Source organism: Hipposideros armiger, unplaced genomic scaffold (assembly GCF_001890085.2).
Source record: "Hipposideros armiger isolate ML-2016 unplaced genomic scaffold, ASM189008v1 scaffold_557, whole genome shotgun sequence".
NCBI classification, from domain to species: Eukaryota; Metazoa; Chordata; class Mammalia; order Chiroptera; family Hipposideridae; genus Hipposideros; species Hipposideros armiger.
In genome coordinates, this window is record NW_017731907.1 from 935,350 (window position 1) to 962,457 (window position 27,108).

Consider the following 27,108-nt stretch of genomic DNA (forward strand, 5'->3'; position numbering starts at 1 on the left):
TCTTTCTCAAAAGGAGCTCAGATTCCAGAGGTGGATACAGGTAAAATAAAGAGGCAGTTGTCATGCAGTGGAGGAAATGTCATCCATCCATTTGATGTCTACTCTTGAGTGGTACTCTATGACACGTTCGCTCCCAAATCCTGAATATATACTGGTGATGCTGTGCCTTCGTGTAGCTTACAGTCAAAGGAGGCAGTAGGCAGTTATCAAGTAAATGAACAAGCAAATAATTCTATAGTGACTATGTGTGATATGAAAGAAACAGAGTGCAGTGATAAACTATCAGGGAAACCCCATTTAGGTAAGGTGCTCAGGGAAGCCCTGGCTAATGTAGGGACGGTGTGGATCTGAGGGATAAAAAAGAGCTAATCTTGTGGAGAGCAGAAGGGAAAAACACTACAGGCTAAGGGACTGACACATGCGAAAGCCTTGAAGAGGAGCCTGAGGAACTGATATTAGATCACGGACCATAGTGGGCAGGGTGAGACTGCAGATGTGGGTAAGGTCTGATCAACTAGGACCTTATAAGCCGAGGTAAGAAACTGATTTTGTCCAATGGACAGTGGTTAACCATTGCAGAATTCTAAGTAGGGAAATAGTGTAATCAGCACCACTGCAGAAAATTTCTCTATTCCCAAACCAGAGAGCACAGATTTTAGTGTCAAAACCCTGACATAGATGACCACTCACTCTTGAGGGTGCTTACAGATGTCAGAATCACTCCTCTCCTTTTGCAAGGCTGGGGCTGGAGAGTGAAGAAGAGAGCTGAGGCAGTTGTGTTCAGTGCATGTTACTGTGTGGGCATGAGCCATGAAAGGAGCATGGATCCAAGAAAGGCCTCCAAGAGATGGTATCAAAGATGAGCCTGGAATGATGATTGACAGAGGCAGGTAAAGAAGGCAAGGAAGAGAATTCTGGGCATGAGGGAGCAGAATGGGCAAACGTTCAGGGGCTTATTATGAACATTAAAAGTAGTTTAGTGTGGTTATAGCATGGTGTGTTCAGGGGTGAGGACGGAGGAGGAATGGAAGACATGTATGTAACACAGTGCAGGGTAGGGAGAGCTAGATGATGAGGAACATCTTATGCCAGGCAAGGAAGTTTGTGCTTTCTGTGAGGACAATAGGGAGGAGCCACTGAAGGGTTTAGGGAGGGGTGGGAGTCATAATCAGAGTTGCATTTCAGGAGAATCACCCAGGAAGGAATGCAGAAAACCTAGCTGGAGGGGGCAAGATTTCAGTAGGGGAGATAAGCTAGGAGGCCAAAGCTCTAATCCAGGCATTTGAAGGTGGCCTGAATAAAGTAGAAGCAGTTGAGCTGGAGAAAGGTCTGCTGGGTAGAGGAATATTTAAGGTAATAAATTGACAGGTCCTGGTAAAAAATTAAATTTGGGAGCTGAGGGGGAGGGAGAGGAGTCAAAGATGATTCTCACTCTGACTTGACACCCCAAATGGTTGCTTGAGCAAGGGCTTAAATGAGATTGGCTTTGTTTAACCCAAGGAACACAGAAGGAAGAGTGAGTATACCAGAAAAGATGATGTGTGTCATATTATACATTTTTGTTGAGGTCCCTTTGGACAACCAAGAGAAAGCATTTGATGGGTGGTTAGATATTTGACCTGGAACTCATGAGAGAGAAATGAGCAGGAGAGAAGGGTATAAATTTGGGAGTCCTCAGCCCTACATGGTAACAGGAGCCATGAGAGAAGGATGGGATAACCCAAGGCTATATAAAGAGTGAGAAGAGGGACAAGGATAGAACTCTAGGGGATTTCAAATATTTAAGGGACAAGCAAAGGAAGACAACCAGCTAGAGAGGAGGTAGGAAAACCAAGAGTATAGTGTCCTGGAAACAAGGGCAAGAGAACAAATGAGTAAGAAGTGGCTAAGGGATGCAAAATGTGGGAGAGAATTCAAGTAAAATAAAGGCAGAAAATGGTCCATTGGAGTTAGCAACAATGAGAGGATCATTCCTCACAGTGGGACCAGTTTCAATAGAATGGGGCAGACAGAATACATATGGCAGCGGGAGACAAGTAGTGTGGGAGCTTCTTTCCCCAGACTTTCTCTTATTCTTGGAAAGTGTACAGACATCTTCTGTTAGACCATGTATTCTGATTTTTGGTTTGAAAGTGTGGTTGCCATACTTCTGTGCAGCCTATGAATCCACAGAGTTAAATGATTTATGGAGAGGGAGGGGAGAATAGAGATTCCAGGGTGCTGTCTGTCTGTGAAATTGTAAGCCATAAAGTCTGAAAAAAAAATCTTCCCTGACTATCGGATTTTTTTAAAGCTGGAAATGAATTTCCTGTGATGGGAAAGGAGAGGGAACTATTTATCGATCCCCTGTCATTTTACAGTGCTCAGAACTCCATCTTTCATCTTACTAGGAGCCTGTAAGGTAAAAGTATTAGCTCTGATTCGCAAAGGAGTAAACTAGGTTTGAAGAGGTTTAGTGTACCTGATCTCCCAACTAATACATGGTGAGGTCACTTTGTGATTGTTCAAATGATATTTTCTTTGTTATGCTCAATGGGACTAGGACCGCAAGAATTTCTCCCTCTGAGACGGGATATATGAGCCTGAAGTTCCTGAGAGGGAGGGAGAATGATCTACTCGGAGCAGTTAATCTGCGATTCCTGAGCTGGAAGAGGGCAGGCCGCCATTTGAGAAGGAATTGATAAAACATACAAAATGAATCAAAGTCAGAACCAAAAAAAGGCATCATGCAAGGTTAAAATTATGTGAATAATGATGTGCATTCGTTATTTTAATGCTTTCCAAGTGCACTTCATTTTGAATGATACACTCAGATAGCACACATGGTAAGGTATAATTGAAAAAACGTGCTGGAGAATGGCTGCATTCAAAGAATAAACATACAGCTGTGAGGAGGTTAGGAGTCAAAGGGGTAAGCATGTGCCCCATCCCCCAGGGATCTCATTAGTGCACGAGTGACCATATATGTAAAGGCTAAATGAATCTCACTGTTTGCAAAGACCCAGAGTAAATGAGACAATGACGAATCAATAGTAATTAGGCCTATAGGTTCTTATTGACCCAGATGTCTGAAACCAAATGCCCTGCTCTGAGATTCCTTGAGAGGCAAATGAAAAGATTTATAGACATGGAGTTCTTAAAAAAAAAAAAATCCCTTTAAGTGCAGTGATGCTATTCTGAAGGGGAATATTGCTAGAATTAGTGCAGACTCTTGCCTTCTGGCTAGAAAGGATGTTCTCGTGGCTTTTTGTTGTCGATGTGGTTTCTGTTGGACCAGGAGCAGAGAGAGCTGGGAAATAGAAAACCAGGATGTGATGAGATTCTAGCCAGACAGATAGTTCTGGCTCTGCCTTCCATGGACGTCTTGGAGGATCCTTTCCTAACACTATCATAGAATCATGCTAAAGCAGAGTTTGAATGTGGGGCTTTGACAAATCATTTCTGACCTGAACTACAGAAAACACATGGCTTCAGAATCACACAGAGAAGGGTTTAAATTTGGACTTGGTCTTCAGTCTTCATCTCTCTGTGCACCCGCTCTGTAAAGGGTTGCTGACTGTGCTTGCCTTACCTGGCTGTGGTTGAAGGCCTGGGGCACACTAGCCACAGTTGATGACTGTGCTTGGTGAACCTTTGCGGGACCACATAGATGACCTCGTAATGTGATCTAAGGCAGATTTTTACAGACAGAAATGAGGTGTCACAGCGAGAGCAAAAAGGTCACCTGGTAGGCAGGACTGCCCTTGCGTCCACCCAGCATACATCATGCACGCACGCACATTCTCACACTCACATTCCTGTGTGCACTTATGTAGAGCAGTTTTGCTTTGCTATATTTTCTATATTGGCGTTCCACATAAAATTTTTATTTAATAGTTTGAAAACCATTGCTGTACTCATTTCTAATTTAGAAAACTTTCAGGAACTTCGTGGGATCCAGAAGGACACTCACGGTGTCACAAAACTGGAACTCAAAACCTCTGTTTTCGAGTTTAAGAGCTGTACTCCTAAAACATGTATAAAGTGTAAATAATAAATACCATCTTAGGTATCTTAGATATTAACCTCCCTTGGACATTGATTTCTTTTTTTTTTTTTCCTGTCATTCTTCAAGCCATGTTTTTAACCATGAAAGCTATCAATCCAAGGACAGCAGCGGGAAGTGGCAAGGATGCCAACCTCTAATAAACCCACTTTCTTCAGAATTGTTGGTTTAGGATTTTGAGAAGGAAGCACCTATAAAGAGGGAAAGTTAACCAACTTTAATGTTGGTGCCATGTAGTGACATTTAACCCCATGAGGTAGGTATTGTTGTACCCATTTTAATGTATGGGAAAACTGAAGTTCAGGGAGGTTAAGTCACTGGCCCATGTCACCCGGCTCGTACAGGTAGAACCGAGATCTGAACCCAGGGCTGCCTGGACTCCCAAGCCCATCATCTCCATCTCTACCTCTGTCTCACCTGAACATGTAAAGACTGAGAGAGAGAGAGAGCCAGATTCCCTCGTTCTCTACGTGAAGAAACTGAGGCTTAAAAAAGGAGAAAGAACTAACGCAATGTCATTTTGATGGGTGAAGGTTAGAAATTCAGTCTCCTAATTCCTGACTCTAACAGCATTCACTCCTTTCTCTCACTTCCCTTAGCAAACTCCCACCCTCAGTGTAGGAACTTAAATTTGTCTCCATTCATCATCTCATTATGATCATTACAATTATGGATACTGATTTTTAAAAATCCACATATGTACAGCATTGTACAGTTTACAGAATAGTGTATCTTCACATACATAATCTCCTTTGATCTTCACAATAATGGTATGAGGTAAGTTGGACGGGGAATATGTATCTGGTTTCACAGATGCAAAAAAGTGGTTCCGAAAGCTTGAATAACTTGCTCGTGGTTACACACCTACTGGGGGTAGAGCCGTTCCTGGATCCGGTCTCCTGATTCCAAACCTTTTCACTTTCTGGTAGGACATACCATCTGTATTTGGTGGTAGTACAATGATTCAAGGGTACAGTATGCTGGTTTCTGTGGGTTTGGGGCAGTTTCTTTGCTGAAACTTTTGGGACCCAGCTTACTTTCGGGATCTGATGTGGAAGTACAAATGGTTTCTTTCTGCAGAACAATTTGCTCCCTGACCCTACTCCCCTTTTAAAAACAAAATTCACTTCTCTTCCAGATGCCAGAGCGTATATGCGTATTTGAACAGTCACCTGGATCTGATTAAGAAGGCTCAGCCTGTGGGTTTCCTCACTGTTGATTTACATGTTTGGCCAGATTTCCATGGCAACCGGTCTCCCTTAGCAGATCTGACACTAAAGGGCATGGTAAGTGACAGCCAGTCCCTGCACAAAGGTGAAGGCAGGCCAAAGAGCTCCAAAGTTTGGAAGAAGCAAAGTGAGGAGAAGGGAAAAGAGGAAAAATAAACAAAACGGGCCAGCAGCCCACTGGCTTCTTGCAGATGCATGGCCATTGCGAAGGCTCTCGCTGCTCCCCAGGATGATCTGCTGAAAGTTCTCCTTGTTTCAGAGCCAACTTTGAGAGCGTTAAAAGCAGTATTTCTTACGTTTAGCTACTGCTGTGTCTTTGTCCCGTGGAGTGGCTGGAAGTTGTGGGCCCCTGCCTGTGTAATTTCTGTATTTACATCAGTTTGAAGCGTCGTGGTTTGATTTCCATTCTCAAGCTGCCTTGTAAGTAAGTGGTAAACATTACCACCCGTGGTCTTGCTTGCCACAGCCGCACATCTGCCTAGGCCCTGGAAGTCAGGGTTACTCAGAGTCCACACTGGTGTTGTTAGGATTTCAGATGGAACTTTGGTTAAAGTAAAATCCAATTAATAAACTTACATTGGTGGATAAATTCGGCTGTCAGTGACCTGTAGGGTCACTTCCAGTGCAGAGATTCTGGGCTGTCCTGGAAGGGCCAGGATGAACTTGGTGGGAGAGCTAATAACCACCTAAGCTAAGATAGAACATCTTGGTGGCCACGTGAGATTAAGTGGTTGAGAGTAGTACAGCCACCGAGAATCATGTTTGAGGTTGGATGAAGCATGCGAAAGCTAGAGCAGTAGAGTTAAGCTTTAGTTCTGAGAGGCCAGGAGAGGCTGCAAGGAAGATAATAAGCCATGAATGCAGATCAGGAAGATGTCAAAACGTTGAGAAGTAGAGCATGAGCTAAATTAAGGTGGGGAGCTCAGAGTAAAGACTGGGAGCAGTGTAAGGTTTATGCCTCGAATGTCATTGGAGCAGCCTGCTGGCTTGTAGAACTCTAAGACTCAGAATTCTATGGTTTGTGATTAATTGCATTGAGATGGTTTTAAGTATTGTTATGATGCACACAGGGAGACCTGATCTTGATGTTCATGACCTTGTTGGCATAATCAACTTCTGCAAATAAAAGGGAGTCAAGGTGAAAAGAAAAAATAGAGCGTGGCAAAAGTTCTGTAGGTCTGGAATCCATGAAGTGTGCCCACACAACAAATAATGATCTTGGCCTCCTTTTTTGGTCCATGGAAGCCATGTGGCCACAGGCTGCAGCTAAAAAGCTGTGCTTTCAGATAACTGACTCTCCGGGTACAAACAGGTTAGGGGAAGTACGTATTTTATATGGGTACAAAAATGAGTATCTTAATTAAAGAAAAATATCAGAAGCCAAATATATTAGACATTTTCAATGCTATAGAAGTTAAGAAGCAAGACCAGTTCATGAAATGACCCCGAAACAAAGCAGGGTTGTATAGTAAAATGATCATGGATCTGGGGGCCTTCCCTTGGGGGTCTTCCCTTGCCAACATCTGTCTACCCAGTTTCAGCAGCAGGTGCCATGGCTCCCAGTGGCTTTTGTCTATTTCTTAAAACCAAGCCTGACATCCAAGGATGCCAGAATTAGCACCATAAGGATATTCTAATAAAGATAGCCCAAATGCAGAATGTAATTCCAAGTGGACTCAGTGGAGTCTTTTTTAAGAATGCCTGCCTCCTTAGAGTAAGTACATACTCACCAAGGGAGATTTCTTGCATGGGGAAATATGCCCAATTATATTAAAAACTTCTGATATGTTTACTTCTTTAAAAAATTTTATTGTTTTGTAAACATACCTCATATATCACCCGACATTTCTTAGCAGTGCTTTTCCTTTGTAACCGTTCTTATGTTAGGCTCACATTGGAATAGCTGTCACTCCATGCGTCTACATCACAACACTGGAAGGAGAAGATGATCTAGATGAGACAGACGGAAGAAAATTCGGGGCTAAAAAATTTCGCCCAAATCTCTTTCCCTCAATCCTTTTTTGGGTAACATCAGAACAATCATCCTGAAATCCATCTATTATCAAGTTGTCCTTTTGTCAGAGCCTACAATGACTACTGCCTCCAGCACTCATTTAGTAAATATTTATTTGGTACCTAGTATGTGCCAAGCACTGCTGTAGATGCAGTAAGGTACAACAGTTCCTACATTCATGGAGCATGTTTCAAGGGAGGGGAGGGAAGTGCTTGATAAAATGTACACATAGCAACTAAAATTGTCAGGATAACCCCAGTAGGGCAAGAACCATATATGATTTATTCTTTTGGCTCCTGAAACATTTCTCTGGGCACATACTAAGTGTTTACTTTGTACTTATTGATAATTGATAGTCAGCATGGAGATAATAATGAGATCATATGTTCCTTTAGAAAAAATATGCATACAGTATGAGCAATCTGCTAATAATACTACATGGATTAGTTGCTACTCTTACTATCCATATAAGTATTTAATACCAGCATTAATGACCAGGTAAATTAAGAGAAAAGGCTCCCTTTTTATCATGAGCATGAGTACATTTGTTCATCAGTTAATTATTTATTTTAATAAGCACAGGACCTGTTACAGGTGGGGATGGTTACAAGAGTAACTGGCCGTAATTCCAGCCGTTAGGAATATCACTGTTTTGGGGGGCAGACAATATATAAACAGATAATATAAACGGGGATACTGGCTCCAGCTCAGGTGCCACTCAGTGTCCAGGACTCCCTAGATGCATAGAAGATGATTGTCCACCCTGGTCTCAGTGGTCAGGAAAGGCTTCAGATAGCAGGTGACATTGACACTGAGTGAAATGAGGAAGAAGGTTCGGGGCCAGGGAAATCACAGTATAAGCAGTGTTTTGGAAGGGAGAAGAGAGCATGGCGTGTGTCTGTCTATGATTTGAGCTCCTTATATCATTGTCTTACCAGTGATAGGTTGCATATAGCGTTTTATCTTGGTACTAAAAAGAATATTTTCTCGGAGAACCGCTGGGCACTCTCTGTGCTCCTTCTGCTTCAACAACACTCCGCTTTCTCAGTTCTTTACGCTTGCCTTGATGACGCTTGTCTCTTGCCTTTGTTAGACATTCATTCATTCAGCAAGTGCTTATTAATCACCTACTATGAACACAAAGGAAGAAATAAATTGTATCTGTCCCGAGTTCACACAAAAGTGGGGAAAGTAATGATTGTGTGTGTGTGAGTGTGTATGTACATAATCATTATACTGTGTGAACCCTATAATATAGACATCTATGCAAGCTGAAGAAGGTACTCAGTAAATATCTGACTTGGAAATTTTTTTTAAAAAGTGGCATTTGGCTAGCAAGTCCTCATACAACCTTTCTCTACTTCATTTGAAAATACCTACGAAGATGCAAAAAAAATCATAGAGTCGTGCTGACTTTGACAATTAAGATGACATTCAACTAGGAAAACTACAGTTTTTTTTAATTTTCATTAAATTTATTGGGGTGACAATGGTTAGTAAAATTATATAGATTTCAAGTGTACAATTCTATAATACATCATCTATACTCATATATCACATTGTGTGTTCACCACCCAGAGTCAGTTCTCCTTCTATCACCATATATTTGATCCTCTTTATCCATCTTCTACCACCTCCCTCCCCGCTTACCCTCTGGTAACCACTAAACTTTTTTCTGTGTCTGAGATTTTGTTTGTTTGTTTCGTTAGTTTGTTGCTTTCAGCTTTATATCCCACATATGAGTGAACTCATATGGTTCTCGACTTTTTCTGTCTGACTTATTTTGCTTAGCATGATAATCTCAAGATGCATCCATGTTGTCGCAAATGGCAGTATTTCATCTTTTCTTATGGCTGAGTAATATTCCATTGTATAAAGCACCGCATCTTCTTTATCCAATCATCTATCGAAGGCCACTGATTTTTTCCATGTCTTGGCCACTATGAATAATTCTACAATGAACATTGGCGCACATATATCTTTATGGGTAAGTGTTTTCAGATTTTGGGGGTAGATACCCAGGAGAGGGATTGCTGGGTCATATGGTAATTCTATTCCTAATTTTTTGAGGAACCTCCATACTGTTTTTCATAGTAGCTGTACCAATTTACATTCTCCCCACCAGAGAATGTGGGTTCCTTTTTCTCTCCAACCTCTCCAACCCTGAATTGACATTCTCAGAGAGAATCTGGGAAGATTTTTCAGAATCTAAAAGACTAAAGGTAACTTGTTTGATAAACATAATATGTGGCATATGAACAAAGTTAACCACTAGCCTTGGGAGAATTTGGACATGTCCACCTTCTGCTCCCTCACTTAAAAATGTGAGGCCCCTTTAAGGCTAAAAACAGGACAGTCATCCCTCTACTCTGCTGCTGTGGTTAGGGTGTTTTGTTTTGTTTTTTGGAAGCAGCCAGTGAGTTAGTTGACTTTCCCAGAACTCCTACACAACCCGAATCTTATCTTCCCTTTCAGTTCAATCCATTAGAAAACTGCCAACCTGAGAAACCAACTGGGCAGGAAGTCTGATTGAACATGAAGGATAATGCCCTGCATTCTAAGGATTTTGAGTAACACTCTGTTAAGGGGGCAGAGACAGGAAAACCCTGTGAATTTGGAGGGGAGCTGTAGTTTTGACTTTTTACTGTCTGTACTAGGGTTAGAAAGCCGGGGTAGTGGTGACCTGTCTCCAGCCAACAGATCTACACAAAATAAAAACTGCTGGCTTTTGGGAACTGGCAACTAGCTATAGATCTAAAGAGGCAAATCCAAGCTATAGTGAGTAGGACTGGGAATAAATCATGTAGACTGTATGCTGGGAAACACTGAATATGTATAACTCTAGTTAGAATGAATAAAAAAAAATAATAAAGTGAGCCCGTTAGGAAAAGCATGTTGCACACAAAGAAAAAGAAATACCATTTGAACACTTAAGGAAAGGCCTCTTTAAAAATTATTTACTACTGAAACCAAAAGAAAATATTAAAAATGTCTTGGAATATTCAATGGGATTTTTTTTTTTTTAAGGCACAGCTCTATGAAATACGGTAGAACTTATTAGGAAAAAATGAGTTTAAAAGAAAAGTCAATGGAATGACCAAAAAAAAAAAAAAAGGAAATGATAAAGACAACCAAAAAATACAATAGCTGAATTAAACCTCATTGAAAGCAATAAGCAATAAAAAACTTAAAAAAACATAACTTTTAAAGAATGTAAGAGCAGAGCTGTCATAAGATGTAGCATGTATTATTTTACATTTATTAGAAAAACATTTTAAGGGTGAGGACTATCACTCATTTACTTTTTAAATTTCAACAGAGCCTAGGCTAAGCAGTTATCTTCATCTTTATTTGCCGAGTGAGGAATGTACGGTGACTTGCCTAGGGCCACAATGCCAAGAAATGGCAGCGCTTCAGTAAAAACATAAATCCGAACTTCTGGGATGCACATTCCCCTGAGGTTGCCTTAACTCTCACATAACTCCGGACTTGGAAAAGTGCAATGAGAACCCTAAAAAAGAAGTCCCAACAGCTATATCAATGCGCGGCCTCACCCTCGTCCTTGCTCCCCTGTTCTGACCACCGGCCTTCTCACTCTTTCTCCAGTTTTTATGCTTACGCTGGTCCTTGGAAAGCCCAGACCCTGTCTCTTCTCCGTAATGGTTCTAGTTTCCTTCCCACGCTCACTGACTCAGATTTCAAACGTAATTGCTACTCCTGGTTTGACCTGACTCTAAACCCTTCCACTTTAGGTGCCTACCCTCATGAGCAGGAACAGGGCACCTAGGCATCCTTCCATTATGCTTGATAGAATCATTTTCTTTTGTTCTGGTGACAGTTGGCTCCCTGCCATGTGACTAGCTGTTTTATTTTTCCTTTGGTGTTGCAGTATCGACCTACAGCACTGGGCTAAATAGAGATGGAGGTTAGAGGGTAGGCAACTTAATAGTATGCCTGGACCAAGTAGTTACTTATGTGAACAGCCTCCTTTCCACTTAATAAATGAGGCATGGAGAGGTAAGGGCTGCGCATGCGATATTTAAAAGAAGCAGAAGCTTGGGTAATAGCCATCAATCATTGTCAAAACACAGGGGTGATTCTAGATTCTTTATAACCAAACCCAAGCAAAAAATGCTTACTTTTAAAGTAAAGAAACATGACACGGTCAAACATAAAAATAGATGAAGCTAGATTTTCACAATCAGGAATGGTTGCATGTCTTAAGTTGCGTGTGTGTGTGTGTGTGTGTGTGTGTGTGTGTGTGTGTATGTGTATTTTGAATGGTTGGTTGGATAGTTTTTACTCCTGTGAGACAGTAAAGAGAGCCCAGGTTTTGACGTTAGACCTGTATTTGCATCCTGGCTTGAAATTGTATCCGTGTGTGACCTTTGAGGGTGGTTCAGTGAGGTCAGTCTGCTCATCAGTAAGCAGGAAAGGTCCAGGCTTCCTTGCACCGTCGTCGTCAGAATCAAATGGCGAGACTGTCACTACACAGACACCAGCAGCAAACGCTTTTGAATCTGTGGCTCCTCCTTAGTGGTTCTTACTTGCATGTCTACAAACTGTCCAGCTGGATTCTAAGTGTCTCCTTTGAGTCCTGAGCAGCCTGTCATAAGCTGTCCACCTTAGTCCCAGGACCAACTGGACTCATCATCCATGGAGGTTTTAGCTACAACCAGCTAGAGAAACTGAATAATCACTCGGTCTGTCACAGAACAAACTTTCATCCAGTGGTAGAGATTAGTCTTCTCTGTATTTCCTCATCAACACAATAGGAAACTCAAATTTGGCGTATCTTACAAAACAGCTAGTGCCGTAAGGATTTTGAAAATGTCCTTTCTTTCTTGTCCATATGACCAATTTTTGTTCTGAAATTAATGTGACCTCCTCTTTTTTATCTTTTTTTTTAAATTATTTTCTGAAATACCCACTGGAGTAATTAAATTACCTCGGAGACATATCAGGCCATGAGCATGCACCATGTTCACTATTGGTTGAAACGTGTTTTCTGTGCTTTTTTTTTGCAAGTACAGCACTACCCAGAACAGAAAGTTACTTTCTGGCTCTTTGAAGAGCTGTGATTTCTAACGTAAGGCCATATGCTGCTAAGAGGTTGAATGCTGGAGAGGTTGAGTGCTGCTCCAACAGCTCTTCAAAGCAAGCACAGAGCAAGTGTGCATGTGGAAAACTGGGAGAGAGTCAGGAAAGAAGCGTTACAAGATCTTAGCCAGTTCCCAGAGGATGGACTCGTAGCTGGAGATGGGCATCACTAAACGGAGTCAGATGTGGATGGAGTCAGCAACTCAGACGAGTATTTGCAAGAGCTTAGTAGAAACCAGAGGTTGTATCCTTGTGGCTTCCTCTGATGGGGTGATGGATGATGGCGCTGGAAGTTCATGGGCAAATGAAAGCAGCTTTTGAGTGATATATTTATAAGCCTTGGAAACACATGGGCTCTTTGACATAAATTTGTTGATGTTTTTGTTACAATCTAATGCTGTTTAATTTAGCTGCTTTTTACATATTGTTTTTGCCTGTGAAAAATCAAATCCTATAACAGAGCTTAATATCCTCAGTATCATTTAACTGGTTTTCTGATGATGTGTTTGTTTGTTTTTTAATTGAAGCAACTAATTTAGCAGCTGGTATTGTCATTTATAATGGGTACCATTTTTTCAGGGACCACGATGTGCCAGGCACCATGGTAGATACTTCACATGCGTCATCACCAGTTTTCATATAAACCTACAAGAGAGTGTTGTTGCCCCGTTTAAAAGAATAGAGAAACTGAGGCTCAGAGCGTCTAATTTACTGACCTAGAAAAGACTAGAAGTGGTGTTAGAACCTAGTTAGTTCAGACCAGGGTCACTGACATTCTTTGGGAGAAAAAAATGTATAGTTTTTGTTTTTTCAAAAAAGTTGTTTGTATTTTCATACTCCTCCTGCCCCGTTTTCCATGTGTCTGCCATATTTCTCCCTCATTTTATTGACTGTTTAAATTATATCACAGAAGTAGACTTTTCTTTCTTAATGTGTTCTATCTTCTCTGTATACACTAAACAAGTAAAACTGGGGGAGGCGGTAGATTATGGACAGGAGTTCTTCCTAGGGTAGTGCATAATGATGAGTGAATCAGGTAGAAGTCTGCTAAGAAGGCCTGACAGATAAATAATGGGAAAGAACTCAGGCCAGAGGACCCAGGATGGGATCCAAGTTGATGTATAAATCCAAGACAGGACTGGATCGTAGCAAGTGGGTCCAGGACAGTTTACCAGAACAACTTTGGGATACTGGTACATGTTAAGATAACTTAGATTTAGAGTATCAGAAACAGAGCAGACAAAGGTGTGAAGAGCTTGGATGTGAAGTGCTTGGTACATCTGAGAAACAGGAAATAGACTCGTGTTATGTGGTGTAGAGTTCGCCAATAGAATAAGGTTGTGAGGGAGAATGTCAGCCCATCATCTACTCATTGTGTGTGTATTAGTTGTCCGTTGCTGCTGTAATAAATTACCACAAACTTAGAAACTTGAATTTATTTTCTCCCAGTTGTGTAGATCAGAAGCCCAGGCTGGCTTAGCAGGCTTCTCTGTTCCAGTTTTTTGGTGTTTTTTTTTAAAAAAGATTTTATTGGAGAATCGGGGGAAGGGGAACAGACAAGTTGCTGTCCTTTTGTTCTTCAGTCTAGTTGTGGAAGATGCTGCTTCACTGGCCCAAGTTGGCACCATCATTGCGCTCTTCCCTGGCGAGGCAGATCAGTCGCTGGCTTCTGGACGGCCGCTCACTGCGGCTGCTGGCCGCTCACGCTGGCTGCTGGCCGCTCACGCTGGCTGCTGGCTACACACGGTAGCCTGTGGCAACCCACTGCCACAGGGGCTGCAGCCCACACCGTCGCCGGTGACCCACAGCAGCCCAGCTCCCAGGTTGAGCTGTTGTTCAGCATCTCAGCTGCGGAGGGCAGTGTCACTGGCCCTCATATGTGGGATCCGAACCGGGGCTCTCTGGCATCCCAAGCCAGTTCTTAACCAACGCGCCACTCGGCCGGCCCTTCTCTGTTCCAGTTTTTACAAGACTAGAACCAAGGGCTCTTGATCAGCAAGCTCTGGGAATCATCTACTACCAAACTCATTCCAATTGTTGGCCAAGTTAAGCTCCCTGCAGGTAGAGGACTGAGGTCCCTGTTTCCTGGATGACTGTCAGGCAGGGTTCTCAGGTTATAGAGGCCACTCTCGTTTGGCTCCTTGTCCCCTTCCTCCACCTTCAAGGCCAGCAATGGTCGTCAAGTCGATCTCATGCTTTGAAGCTTTCTGATTTCCATGTTTGCCTCATTTCTTCTGCCTCTTTCTTCTTGCCCTATCTTTTGACTGACTTCTGCCTGCCTCTTCTGCTTTGAAGAGCGCATGAATTCCATTGCACCCAACTGGATAATCCGTGATAATCTCCATATTTTAAGGTCAGTTGGCTAGTAACTAGTTCCAGCTGTAAAATCCCTTTACAGCAATGCCTAGATTCGCGTGTGATTGAGTAATCAGGAGATGTGCATCTTGGGGAACATCTCTAGAATTGTGCCTGCCTCATTGTGTTAACACATGTGTCTGTATTTCCCCAATCCGGGTGCATTTTAGGCGATGCCAACTGTCAGCCTTGACTCCTGATACTTACCTACATGAAACCTCTACATGTTGTCTGGGAGATTTGTCCCCCTTCTCTTTCAGGCCGCTGATCACCTCAGCCCTGTCCCCAATCCCTATCCTTTCTTCAGAGGTTTTCTATAAATCTTTCTCTGATCTTCCTCATTTCCTCACTGTCTGTCCATCAGCTCCACCTTCATTATTGACTGAACAGAGTATTTTTTGTGTGTCTTTGTGTCCTGAAAAGCTTTCAACCAATTCCCCTGATCCGTGGATACTCCCATCAAGTTCTGATGTTCTGATGACGCTAGATAAATCTCAAGACTGGGAATCATGTTTCATATTTCTTATAATTTTTAGAGACCCCTTGAGAATCTATTTCTAAGTCCCCCCCCCCTTTTTCTTTCTTATAATCACTTCAATTCCTTTAATAACTAAGATGGGGAAAATTTAGCTAACTAAATTACTAATACAGTTTTTAATCTCAACAATTTCAGGGCTTCACAATGCCAAGATTTAGGACAATTATTTCCACACTTTATTGTTCATCAGGACCTTGCTGAAATTGCAAATTGCTAGGGTCATACCAAAGGTTCAGTAAACCTGAATGTGGATCTCAAATCTGCATTCAAGTGGGATCCCAGAGAAGAGTTAAGAGATGTGCCCAAGTGCTCACAGCTACTAAGTGGCAGCAAGATTTAAGCTGAAGTGCAGGGTGAAGTTCATCTGCCTTTCCTAGTCACAGAGCGAATGGACATGTGTAGGTTGGTAAGGACTAAGACTTCTCCAAAGAGTTTTTGCAAGTGAATTCCCCACTGTCCTATCCCTGGGCACTTGTCAGGGACACACTGCTTGTCCATACTCCTAGATGTCCATACCTTTAACACTGTGATGCTGATGGTCAACATACATTTTGCCCCGCCTTCCCACCCTGGATAGCCACTAGTCTTCAGTGGTCCTCATTAATACCCTGTGGTACCCACAGCATGTTGAAGGAGATGCTTTATTGCTGTATTCCAATTAATGAATAGGATTGAGCCCTTCATGCATTCAAGAGAAAGAGAATGTCCATTTATTAAGAGAAAGGGAAAGCAAATGACCAGTTTTAAGTGCCACCTATTGCATACGTAGTTGGCATCACAAGTGTCTAGCTCTTGTAAACTCCGTACGGCTTGCTGAAGAAGGAAGGCACTTTGAAAATGATATTTAGTCTTCACCCAAATACCTTAAGGTATTATTTATTATTCCTGTTTTACAAACGCAAAAAGCTGAAGTTACAAAACTCACACTTTCATGCAGACAGTTAGGGAAAATGGCAAGATTTAAACCCAGGTGCCTTATTCCAAAGCTCATCATCTTTCCATTTACCTACACTTCTAAGCTCAAAAATCCTATAACTATTTTACGTAGGTGTTTTATAACTATTATCTAGGATGCTGAAATAATCGATTGCAGTTCACATCTCATTGGCCACCACGTGCAGCTTTCACACATCTCTAAATAGGAATTAGAAGTGTTTTCTCTTACAGTTCTCCTCATTACACAATAGGCAAAATAAATAAAATGTGCTTACCATTGCAACTGTCCCATGGGGCTTCCCCACACATTTTGCTGTCTTCCCCAAACATTCAAAATAGGCACATGTGCATCTATAAACACATTCCTTCCACTTAGCTGCCTTCCCACTTCCTCTTAATAATGGAACCATTCAGCCTTCAGCCATGGGCGTGAGCTCATCTGTCCTATCCCAGCTTTCTCACTGGTTATAAAGCAATACCTCCCCCAGGACACCCCTGGCACTCTCAGAGCACTGCTGCCACCTCCCTACCAAGACAGCTCCCAAAAGGCCCTTTGTAGCCTCCCGAGTGGGCCACATGGGCAGGCATTCTTTAGAAAGTTCCATCTTGGGCTGGCTGTCACTTGGCTTTTGCCAAGGCAGGGCTGAGGTCCCTGGTATTTGAGAGAATCAAATGGACTTAATGACCATCTGTCCTTCTAGTGTCTCCACCTGCATATCAGGTGAGATGTCAAGGAAGCAGGGACCCTTGCCCATAGTAATGTCATGCTTTCAAGAGAAATGTCTTTCACTGAGTCACAGTTCAACTCCATGACCCTGGGGCTAGTGGTGAGGAAATGTTGGAAATGGCTATGGGAGAACTGTACTTGCTGATTCCTTCTGTACTGAGCACCTTCTTCCCAGGAATAACTTTTTCTCCCTTGAAGGATGGGTATGTTTTATTTATCAGGGGAAGGAAAAAAAAAAAAAAGCTGCCACCCATCATGTGTCCTTTTTTTCCATAGCTGATAGCAAGCTCAAGAGTTAAATTTAGTGCTCATTTACATTGATTATCTCATTCTTAATTTCTAGAGCAAAGAAACTACCTTCTCTTTTCTGCCCTATGATTTCTGAGCTCTGGAGGCACTAGAAATTTAGAGAAGGATCCGTAGTATCTTTTTGCTTGAATACCAGTGCTTTTTGGAAGTTCTTATGAATATTTGCAAATGATTTCCTCAGGAGATTAAGAAAGCTAAATCTAGTGGTACCACACCCCTTCTGTCTTATGGATTCTTACTAATTGAGAAGGATATGAGAACCAGTTACATTGTCAATGTTATTATATAGGGCACTGGGTTCCTAATAAGTTATTAGGAGAGTGTATCTTATATACAAAGTCAAATTTCTCCCCTATCTCCATCACAACTTATCTAAGTCTGGTGTTTAGTACCAACCTGTAGGGAGATGTGGGTGTGCCGAGCAGATACATACCCAGTCACCAGAGGATCATGGCTTGATTCACATTACATTGATGATCAGGGAGGGTAAGCCAGAGGAGCCTGGCTCTGGAAGAGAACGCTAAGCCATGGCCCAGTTGGCTTTCCCAGTAGACCAACAGCAAAGATGCTGTTGAGGCCAGGCCAGTACCGAAGAGAGAGAGAGAGAGAGAGAAAGAGAGAGAGAGAGAGAGAGAGAGAGAGAGAGGGAGGGAGAGAGAGACCATTCATGACTACTGATCTTTACCCAGGACCACTGCATGCCACAGTGCTGGTGGCTCATACAAGATATTCAGCGAAGGAAGCATATGACAGGGTTGAAATACTGTCCACTCTGCCTCTTTTTCTACTTCATTCTCCCAGATGGCATGTCTTATGTATTTAATCCACCTTAAAGGGGCACCTTTTTCTACTTCTCACAAACGCTCCGTAGGAGCCACAGGGACCCTACTTCTGCCCCATTCTCATGTAAGCCACTTCTCTGATGAGGAAGGGTAAGTGTAGAGCTTGGGGGTATCGGGACATGGAGCAAATGACTCCTCGCCTCTATGAATATATGAGGAGCTGAGGTAGTAAATACTGTCCTCTCATAATTGTATAATTTGACAGAGAAGGATAAGGTGTTAGGAGAGAGCGGTATACGAAAGGAAAAAGGGGCACTGAGTTTATGGTGGCTAACACAAGTAGTTTATCAGAACACCTGGGTGCTGGCTTCCATTCTCTGTGTTCCTTTAGGCAAATCATTTCCTCAGGAAGATTATGAAATGAACTTCTATATTGTCAGCATTGTTCATGCGTGCTTACTAGTCCCGGCATGCTTACTGTATGTTTAGGTCTCCCTGGGGAGCCTTATGAGAGCTGTTCCTTCATAGAGTTATTGGCTTGGGGGGATGCATCCCCATTCAAACCTTCCGCATTCCTGTGTGTTAAAATCAAAGCCATTGTTCTCCTCTAGTTGCCCAATTATTTGCCAAGAAAAACGAAGAGCAGGTAGCTCTACTGAATTCAGGAATCGCCTTATCAACAGACTTAGACGAGTATCCGGAATTGCTGGGACACAGAATGCGAAGTGAGGAGGGCCAAGCACAGACGCTAGGGAAACAAGCAGGGTGAGCCTGGGAAGAAGCACATAGACATGAAGGCGTGTCTGCTTCGACACAAGGGCAGTGAGGAGAATTTTTAACCCAGTGTACCATGGCCAAATTTGCATTTGAGAATAATCACTAGCTCCATTGTAGAGAGGAGCACCATTAGAAATGGAGATTTGCTCAGCAATCAGGAAGGTCATAATGGTGGCCTAGGTTAAGGAAGTGAGAGACAGTGAGGATGAAGATAAGGGGATGGATTCAAAAGAGATTTTTGAGATCAAATGTACAAGACTTGGAGACTGGCTAAATACAGGAAGGGAGAGAAAAGTCCAGGAAGGGTGCTCCCAAGTTTCTGGTTTGGGCAACGGAATGGTATCTGTACCCTGCCAACAGGCCAATACTGGCCCCTTAATCATAGCTGGGAAATCTGGAGAGAGTAATCAATGGGACTGGAGAGATGAAGGAGAGGGATCTGGGTAGACCACTCAGCTCCCCTATTGTAACACAGGCTGCATGTCGCTGCCTCATTGAACTCAGGACCACACACACTGTAGGCCCTGAGAAGTGTACGTCATGTGAATGAATTTTTGTAATGTGACAATATAAAGTGAACGCTGGTATTGATGCCCACAAACTTCAGAATAGGGTTGACAAAATCAGCAGTCTTAACCCTCTAGAAACCTCCCGAGACAATACCTTAATGAATGGGAGATGTGAAGGCGGGACTGGGAACCAGTCTCGAAGTCCTCCAAATCCAGTGCCCCGTTCAGTTCTGGAATCTCTCAGAGATTGACATACTCCATATAAGCATGTGGTTCCGATTGACTTTAATGGGATTCCTTCACAAACCACAGATTCTAAATTATCCCATAGTAGGTATAACATGTATCAGAGACATATTATTTTACCCCAAATACTCCCTGGATGCTGTTACACTGAATTCTGACAGTAGCAGAACTCGGAATAAGATCATCTTTTATTAGAATGCTACTGCTACGTGTTGATTTCGGTAAGCCAAGGATATTTGTAATAAAAGAACATTTGGTTTTTAAAAAGAAGAAAGAAATATAATTCCATGCTAAGAAATATTAAATGCAATCTTCCTACAGTATTTGGGGGTTTTTGTTTGTTTAATTCAAGGCAAGGCAATTCTTTTAAGAAGGGATAGTTTTTCCCAGGTCTGGAGATTAAACAATTTAGTAGTCATTTCACGTTCAGCTCACAAAAAGGGGATTTGCATATGAACTTGGGTCTGCAAGAAAAAACACATCTGCACGCGTTTCATGGGAACTAACCCCGTCCATGGCAGCTCCTTTCGGCCCTCATCATCTTCTCTTGTTTTCATCCTTGCAGGTCACCGGATTGAAACTGTCTCAGGACCTCGATGATCTTGCCATTCTCTACCTGGCCACAGTTCAAGCCATTGCTGTAAGACGCTTTAATGCCATTTTTAAAGAGACTTAAAGTATCAATAAACTTTAGACCACATGCTCCCCCAAGATGGTATATGCTTTTGTGACAGCGATTCTCAATTAAAAGGGAGCTTGCCAAAAAGACATCCATGTCTGTCCAGAAGGAAATTGTGATGGTTTTCACCTGCTTTATTAATAACCTCAGATAGCTGAAAAGCTGAAAGGAGTTCAAGTCTTTGAACATCATACTTGTCATTTATTGTATTTGTCTGCTAAGTTCAATTAAATAGAAGCAAGCAAGCAGATGCCATATATGCTTGCATTGAGAGAAACTATTGATAGCATTAAGAATGTGCAAATTTATAAAATGCATGATATTGTTCTTTGCAAAAAAGATTCATTGTAGGCTTTTTAACAAAAATGGTAAGCTTCCTTAGAATATGAAAATGTTTTTAGATAATTAGGTGCTTAAATGAGCAGTTTGGATGGTTAGGGAAGGAGAAAAGGGAGAATTTAAATCTAAAGTGTTGAGCACTCCTAAACTAAAGATCAATCAAAAATGAAAACAAAATCCTAGAAACTCAAACATGATTGGCTAAGGAGTCTTATTCTCTAGAGGTTATCCGTGAGTGGGTGCAAGAGGTTTTCTGAATCCTGAAATCACTCATGAAAGATTATATGTGTGCACACATTACAAAGTGTATTTGTGGGCATTGGGTCATGGCTTTCAGGGTCTCAAAGCTGATTGGAGCCCCATAATCACAGCTGATCCAGTGAGGCTTAGTCATTCTGGAACAAACATAGGGACCAACAGAAAGGAAAAACCAGTTTTCTAAATTCAGATTCAGAATTCATTTTCAGGAAAATACCTGTTTAAACAAAATTTTTGTTAATGCTGTGAACATATTTATAGGCTATTCATTTATTCTGTTTCTTCATGCCTCTTTCATAACTTCAGTGCTTCAAAGAATAGAACTACATGCATTTCCCCCCTATATCTCTATCACCAACAAAAGTGCTTTTCTTATGTTCAGATTTGTCCAGGTGCAATGTACATATGATAAGAGAGCAGAACTTCCCAACCACTAAAGGAACATATGGCCTTTCATGCAATTATTGTACCTAAGAGTAAGGAATCAGCCAACTTCATTGGACTAAACTGTCCTTTCAGTTTATAGACTAGTTTGTATTTTTCTGAGGCCACTGTCTTATTGATTTCATAGCTTGGCCAGTTCCGTGAAATCAATCAGCCCGCTTTGTTTATGGGGACTTGGTCAAAACAGGCAATTCTGACATCTATCAAAATGAAGGGAATGACTAGTAAGATGAAATGAAGGACAAAACTATGCATCAGTAGTAAAAACAATTATTTGGTGACCCTGCTTTATAGTAATGATGATAGTGATAATAATACAGTTTTAGGGTATCATGTGCTAGACATGGTGCTAAACATTTTCCACACATTATCTGACTTAACCCTGTGAGGTACGGATGATAATCCCTATTCCGCAGATTAGAAACCTAAGCCTCAATGAGGTTAATTGCTCAGCTTCATACAGCTAATAAGGGCCAGAGCTGGGATTCGTAAAATAAAAGTCGATATGTGGCATGTTGAGGAACTTCTGTTTCTGACTCATTAATGTCACTGTATGCAAAGCCTAACAGTAGAATAAACCCCTTGCATTGAAATGAATAATCCCGGAAAATCCGAGCTGTGTGGTGCTCACCCTTCCGAGTCCATGCTAATGGAGAATGAGGCCGCACAGGATGGGCCCAGGGGTCATGTAATGGTGATGTGACTGCTCCCTGTCATTGACACCCACTCTCTGCGCCAGGCACCACACACAGCACCTTACCTACCTGTGGCTTAAGACAGTAACCTGTAAGTAGATGAGATTGTCCTCATTTTATAGACAGAGGGAAACCCACTTACCACAGTCAAAACAGCTGGTCTATGGCAGAGTCGGAATTTGAACCTCCCTCTGTCTCACTCCCAGGCTTCTGCACCTTCCACTTTATCATGCTGCATTTTTCTTTATGAATAAAAGCTACCTGGAAAAAATAAGCCTCTAGGCATCCCCAAGAGTGGTTTTGACTTGAGACCTCTGAGAAAACATTGTTCATTTGGCAAAGATTGTCTCACAGAGGCCTCCTTTCTGGCAAGAACACTGCAGCCAAGTCCAAGGATGGATGAATGAGGATAAACTTGATGTGTGTGGTGTGGGGCGGGGGTCAGCCTGCTAAGTTTTCCCAAATACCACACACTTAGAAAAATCAATCTTGTATGGAATGGGCCATGATATATTAAAAACGATCATATTTATTCTGTCCATTGTCTTACTGACCTTTATAATACCACAAAGGGAAGGCAATTAAAGACAGATTTTTTTGATAAGACTTTATCATGGAGTCAATTTGTGAGGAATTCAGTCTGTTTTGCACAAGTATCTGGGTATGCTGATCTTTTTTTGTTTTATTGGCTCCGAATAAGGCCCTAACACCTACTTGTTGTTGATAAGCTAAAGTGAAACAAATTCCTCTCTGTAGTAATATCTATGGTTGGTATTTTGTAGGAATAGAATGCAATTAAAGAGATATTGTAATGAAGCTAACTTGGGACTGTGCAAAACCTTCCATGAAGTAAAATTCTTTCTTGATCACACTTAATTAAAAGACCTGTCAAACACCCAGTTTATCCATAGCCTGTTCATCTATAGTTTTCTTTTCAGAACAGACCCTTAAAAAGTACTATTTGCATTTGAAGTCTCTCAATTTGCATTTGGTTCTGTACATTCCCAGTGGAATAGCCTAATTTTAATTTAAATTTCTCTGTGAAAACATTTTTTCCAGAAAGGTAAGCACAAAATCATTTTAGCACAAAGCCTTTTGGTAGGGCATTTAAGGAGGGTGGAGCGTTTCACAGAGCGGAGTCTGGGACAGCAAAAGGGAATGCCCTATAACTAACTGCCAGCCCTAGTGGGAAATTCCAGCCAACAATGCCACATGGGAGAGAGACAGGCTGTCACAGCCCCTCTTGAGGGAGTGCCTCTTGTTCTGATCCTTTCTTGCCTTTTCCCAGGCAGTCGGCTTTGTATTACCCTCGAATCAGTCCCGCTAATCATGGTGAGCCCCAGGTCCTTGGTTTTAGAACTATCAGAAATATCCATTTTGCATGGCATTTCCATGCATATAAGGAGGCAGCTTCCCTCCCCTCCATACAGACTATATTGCCTTAGACAAATTGTATCACTCCTAAATGGGGATAACAATATGCAGTGTTTGAATCTGTCATTAGATTAGAGATGACATTTACATGCATAGCAGAGTGCCTAGCATATAGCTAATAACCAGAATGGCTCTCATTCCTAAACGCTTCCCATGCGCTTGACACTCTTCTACCAACTTACATACACTCTCTACACCAACAACCTTGCAGGGGAGGGTTTACTATGTTTCCTCAAGCCTAAGAGCACATTTCTGTTTTTCAGCTTCTGACAATCCACAGGATTTTCAAATGAACAAATATGGTATTGTTATTCCCCTTTTAAAAATGAGAATTGAGTCTGTGAAAGTTAGGCACAGATTTGACTCAGGAAATAGGTGAAATGCCTTAATACCATCCTAGGTTTGTTTGTTTTTTAATTCAGCCGCCATGATCTTAGCTACTACAGATCCATGTCCCTAGAGTGGACTAGGGTTACCTGTATTCCATGGACACCAAATGATCTGTGGTGGATGTAAGGGCATCTGTAGACCTCCTAAAAGTATTCAGAATACCATTTTGTGACTTTTTTTTCTGGGGAGGTCAATAGGTTTTATTATATTCTCAAGAGAGTTTATGACCTCCAAAAAGCTTAAGAAAGAACATCTGGGGGTAATCAGCCATAATCAATAAGTAGGATCTGGCCTTATATGGTACAACATGTTTTAATTTTTTTTTTAACACACTACATCTGTGGATTATCTTTGGCGGCCCAAGTTTCACCTAATCCATATTCTTACCAGATTCCCTAATAGCTTCAGCAGCCCCCAGAGACCTCTGGGCTGGATCTGTTGTGCTTTTGCTCCTGAACTATCCCCTCCCTCATCATTTATTCCACAGCAATCGGGATTGCATGCCCCAGGGTCCCAGATCAGCCTCTAGCCACTCCCTCTCCCAGAGGCACCTCCAGTTCAGGAGTATACAGCTCTCCAGATAGCCTTGTTAGAGGCTTGCCCTATATGCCAGCCCCGGGGCCGGGAGGGGGCGGGGGGTTGTCAGGGGAACAGTCAGATCACTTCTGAAACCCTCTTGCTCTACTTCGGGTAAGCCTCTGATTTGGCATGCCCTCGAGTTAAACGGCCTTCTTTTCCCTGAGCACTTGGGTACCAACTTGCCAGCAGTGCTGTCACACTTTGATTTGTGGTATCGGCTTACGCATTCTCCCCAGCCCAAACTCGCTTTCTTCTGGAGGCTGCACCATCTGTGGCCTCCCCGATCCTTGACCTCCTTATCTCCCCTGACCTTCTGCTCTGTCTGCTTCAGCATCTCACTTCCGTGTCCGCACCTCAGACTTTGTCATCCCCAAGAATTGCTCCATCTCTAAACACGTTCAGGACTATCTCTCCACCAAAGGAAAACCTTTTCCTGCATCCTAAGGCCATATCACAGTTCATCTTTTTTTGTTTTTAATTCTTATCCCAAATAAATTATGATTTGTGAATGTCTAGGTTTTGAACTTTCAAATAAATTATGATTTTTAGTTGTCTGGACATCGTAGCTAAAACTAAAGAACTGTACATTAAGATTCACATTAATGACCCTACAATAGTGTACTTTTCCCAAGCATTGGCATTTATTACTGAGTTTAGTAAATTTAGCAAGATGGGGATGAGGATAAAACATTTTATAAAGATATTAAGACACGGGCTTAAATGAAAATATGGCGAAACCCCGAACCAACCAGAGCACATGACTTCGCGTCATCCCAGGTCATTAAGGACTGACTAGGGATGGATTCTGGCTCTGGAAGCTTCATTATTAAAACCACTACCTGGTTCCAGGTGATAATCAAGGCCATTTTAGCCCTTTGCCAACCTGAATTCTGTGTCTCACCTTTTTTGTGCAATTAGAGCCCTCTCTCCATGTTTCCGCTGCTGAATTTGTCGATGTCTTTTTCAAGGAACAAATGTCAGGGACCAATGACCGTTATTTTTGGAGCAGTGTTGACAATCACTCCATTCTGTTCCCAGTATGTTATAGAAGTCCTGGGCCACTATAGACACCCATCAAATATTGGTTTGAATGAACTTATTAACTGTGTTAGCATGGCCATTTGTTTTGCCAGTATTGTGTAGCAACTGATAGAAGCAAAAGATCTAGTAATTAAGAGGACTTTCAGTCAGGCAGCCCCAGAATTCCCACTCTGTGACTTCATGAACTGTGTGATCAGAGACAGCCTCATCTCTCTGAGTCTCAGCTTTCTGAGATAGTGTATGTAAAGCAGGATCTGGCACTGGGTAAATACTTCATAAACGTTCCATACCATTTACTGTTGCTGTCACTCTGATGCTTTCTTCTGTTTTTTTTTCCCTTGAAGTTCGGGACCCGCCTCATTATAGAGGCCATGCAGGCAGCAGGGCACTCCATCAGCACTCTTTTCCTGTGTGGAGGCCTGAGCAAGAATCCCCTTTTTGTGCAAATGCATGCAGACATTACTGGTAAGTCTGAGAAGGAGGGGAGGTCATCTTAGGCTCGGCAGCAAATGGTCATGGCCACGATCTAGACAGGCTGAGAGCTGGATGGAGGATGGAGGTGGTGTGCCAGATTACTCTGAATATTTACTATGTTAAAATGTACATTTTAAAAGGTAACTATGGAGTCTTTGTCATCATGATGGGGAAAGTGCCTTCTATGTAAATCCAACTATAGAATGATGGTGAGAAATGAGACGAGAAGTCAGCAAGGGCTAGATCCTAATCCAAGCATTTACTCAACAGTTTTGGGAACTCTTCTGATCCACACATTGTGGGGAATCTTGAAGATACAGAGATGAATAAGGCAGATTTCTGCCCCTGAGGAGTTCAAGGTCTATTGAGGAAGGCATACAGCAAACAGGCATGTTAAATCTAGGGTGGCAGCAGTTCCGACTGAGAAAAGCTCAGGGTGTTATGGAAGCACGGTGGGGCTCCTCCCCTGGTTCAGACCTGTGATAGTGCAGGACAAGTGATCTGGGGAAGCGAGAAGGAAACTCTAAAGGACCACAGAGCCCAGCTGCTATGGGAACTGTGGGTCTGGCTGCAGATGGGAATTTGAGACCTAAGACCGTGATACCCTGTGATTCCTTCTCAGCTCGTCAGAATCAGCGATCATAACCCAGATGGAGAGAATCCAGAGTAATGGGCTGATCCCTCTGTGATAGGAGCAGACAAAGCAAAACAGGATCCATAGAGCAGACCCCTGGGCCCCAGGGGAGGGACCCTATTGGCAGAGTCTTGCTGGTGTCAGAGAGGCGGGTCTGTACTTTGTACCCATGGACGTGGTACCCTTCTCTTTCCTGCTGCTTTCTCTCCCAGTGTCTCCTGGGGAATGGTGTCCCCCTCTCAGGACCTATCCCAGGGTGGCCAGGCACGAGAGAAAGACAAGGGGAGAGAAGTAGGGAGGACTGGACCCTGCTTACGGCCCCAGCTCCCGCCTGATAGGAGCCCACCCTGCAGTAGCCTCCATTCATCGCCATCTCTTGCTGTCCCCCATGCCCTGGGTTCCTTGCGTCTGAGAGCTGAGTAGGTCAAGTTCTCTGCCTCATTGTATCTCCCTTCTTCCTCCGGGCCATGCACATTCCTGCAGAGGCGAGTTTTACCAAATGTGACGGGTATAATTGACCCCTGCACATCGTGAGATCAAACTAAATAAGTTGCTTATCCTGATATTAGAGATA

At 42.4% G+C, this 27,108-nt stretch overlaps 1 protein-coding gene across 12 annotated transcripts in view; it reads left to right on the top strand.

Moving 5' to 3' along the window:
• Positions 1–27,108, top strand: part of FGGY (FGGY carbohydrate kinase domain containing) — a 415,184-nt gene that overhangs the window by 295,432 nt on the left and 92,644 nt on the right. For all 12 annotated transcript variants that reach the window (XM_019623675.1, XM_019623668.1, XM_019623671.1 and 9 more), the window contains 3 exons: positions 5,184–5,331; positions 20,133–20,207; positions 25,771–25,891. In XM_019623675.1, coding sequence (XP_019479220.1) covers positions 5,184–5,331; positions 20,133–20,207; positions 25,771–25,891 — 344 coding nt within the window. The remainder of the gene's footprint in view (positions 1–5,183; positions 5,332–20,132; positions 20,208–25,770; positions 25,892–27,108) is intronic.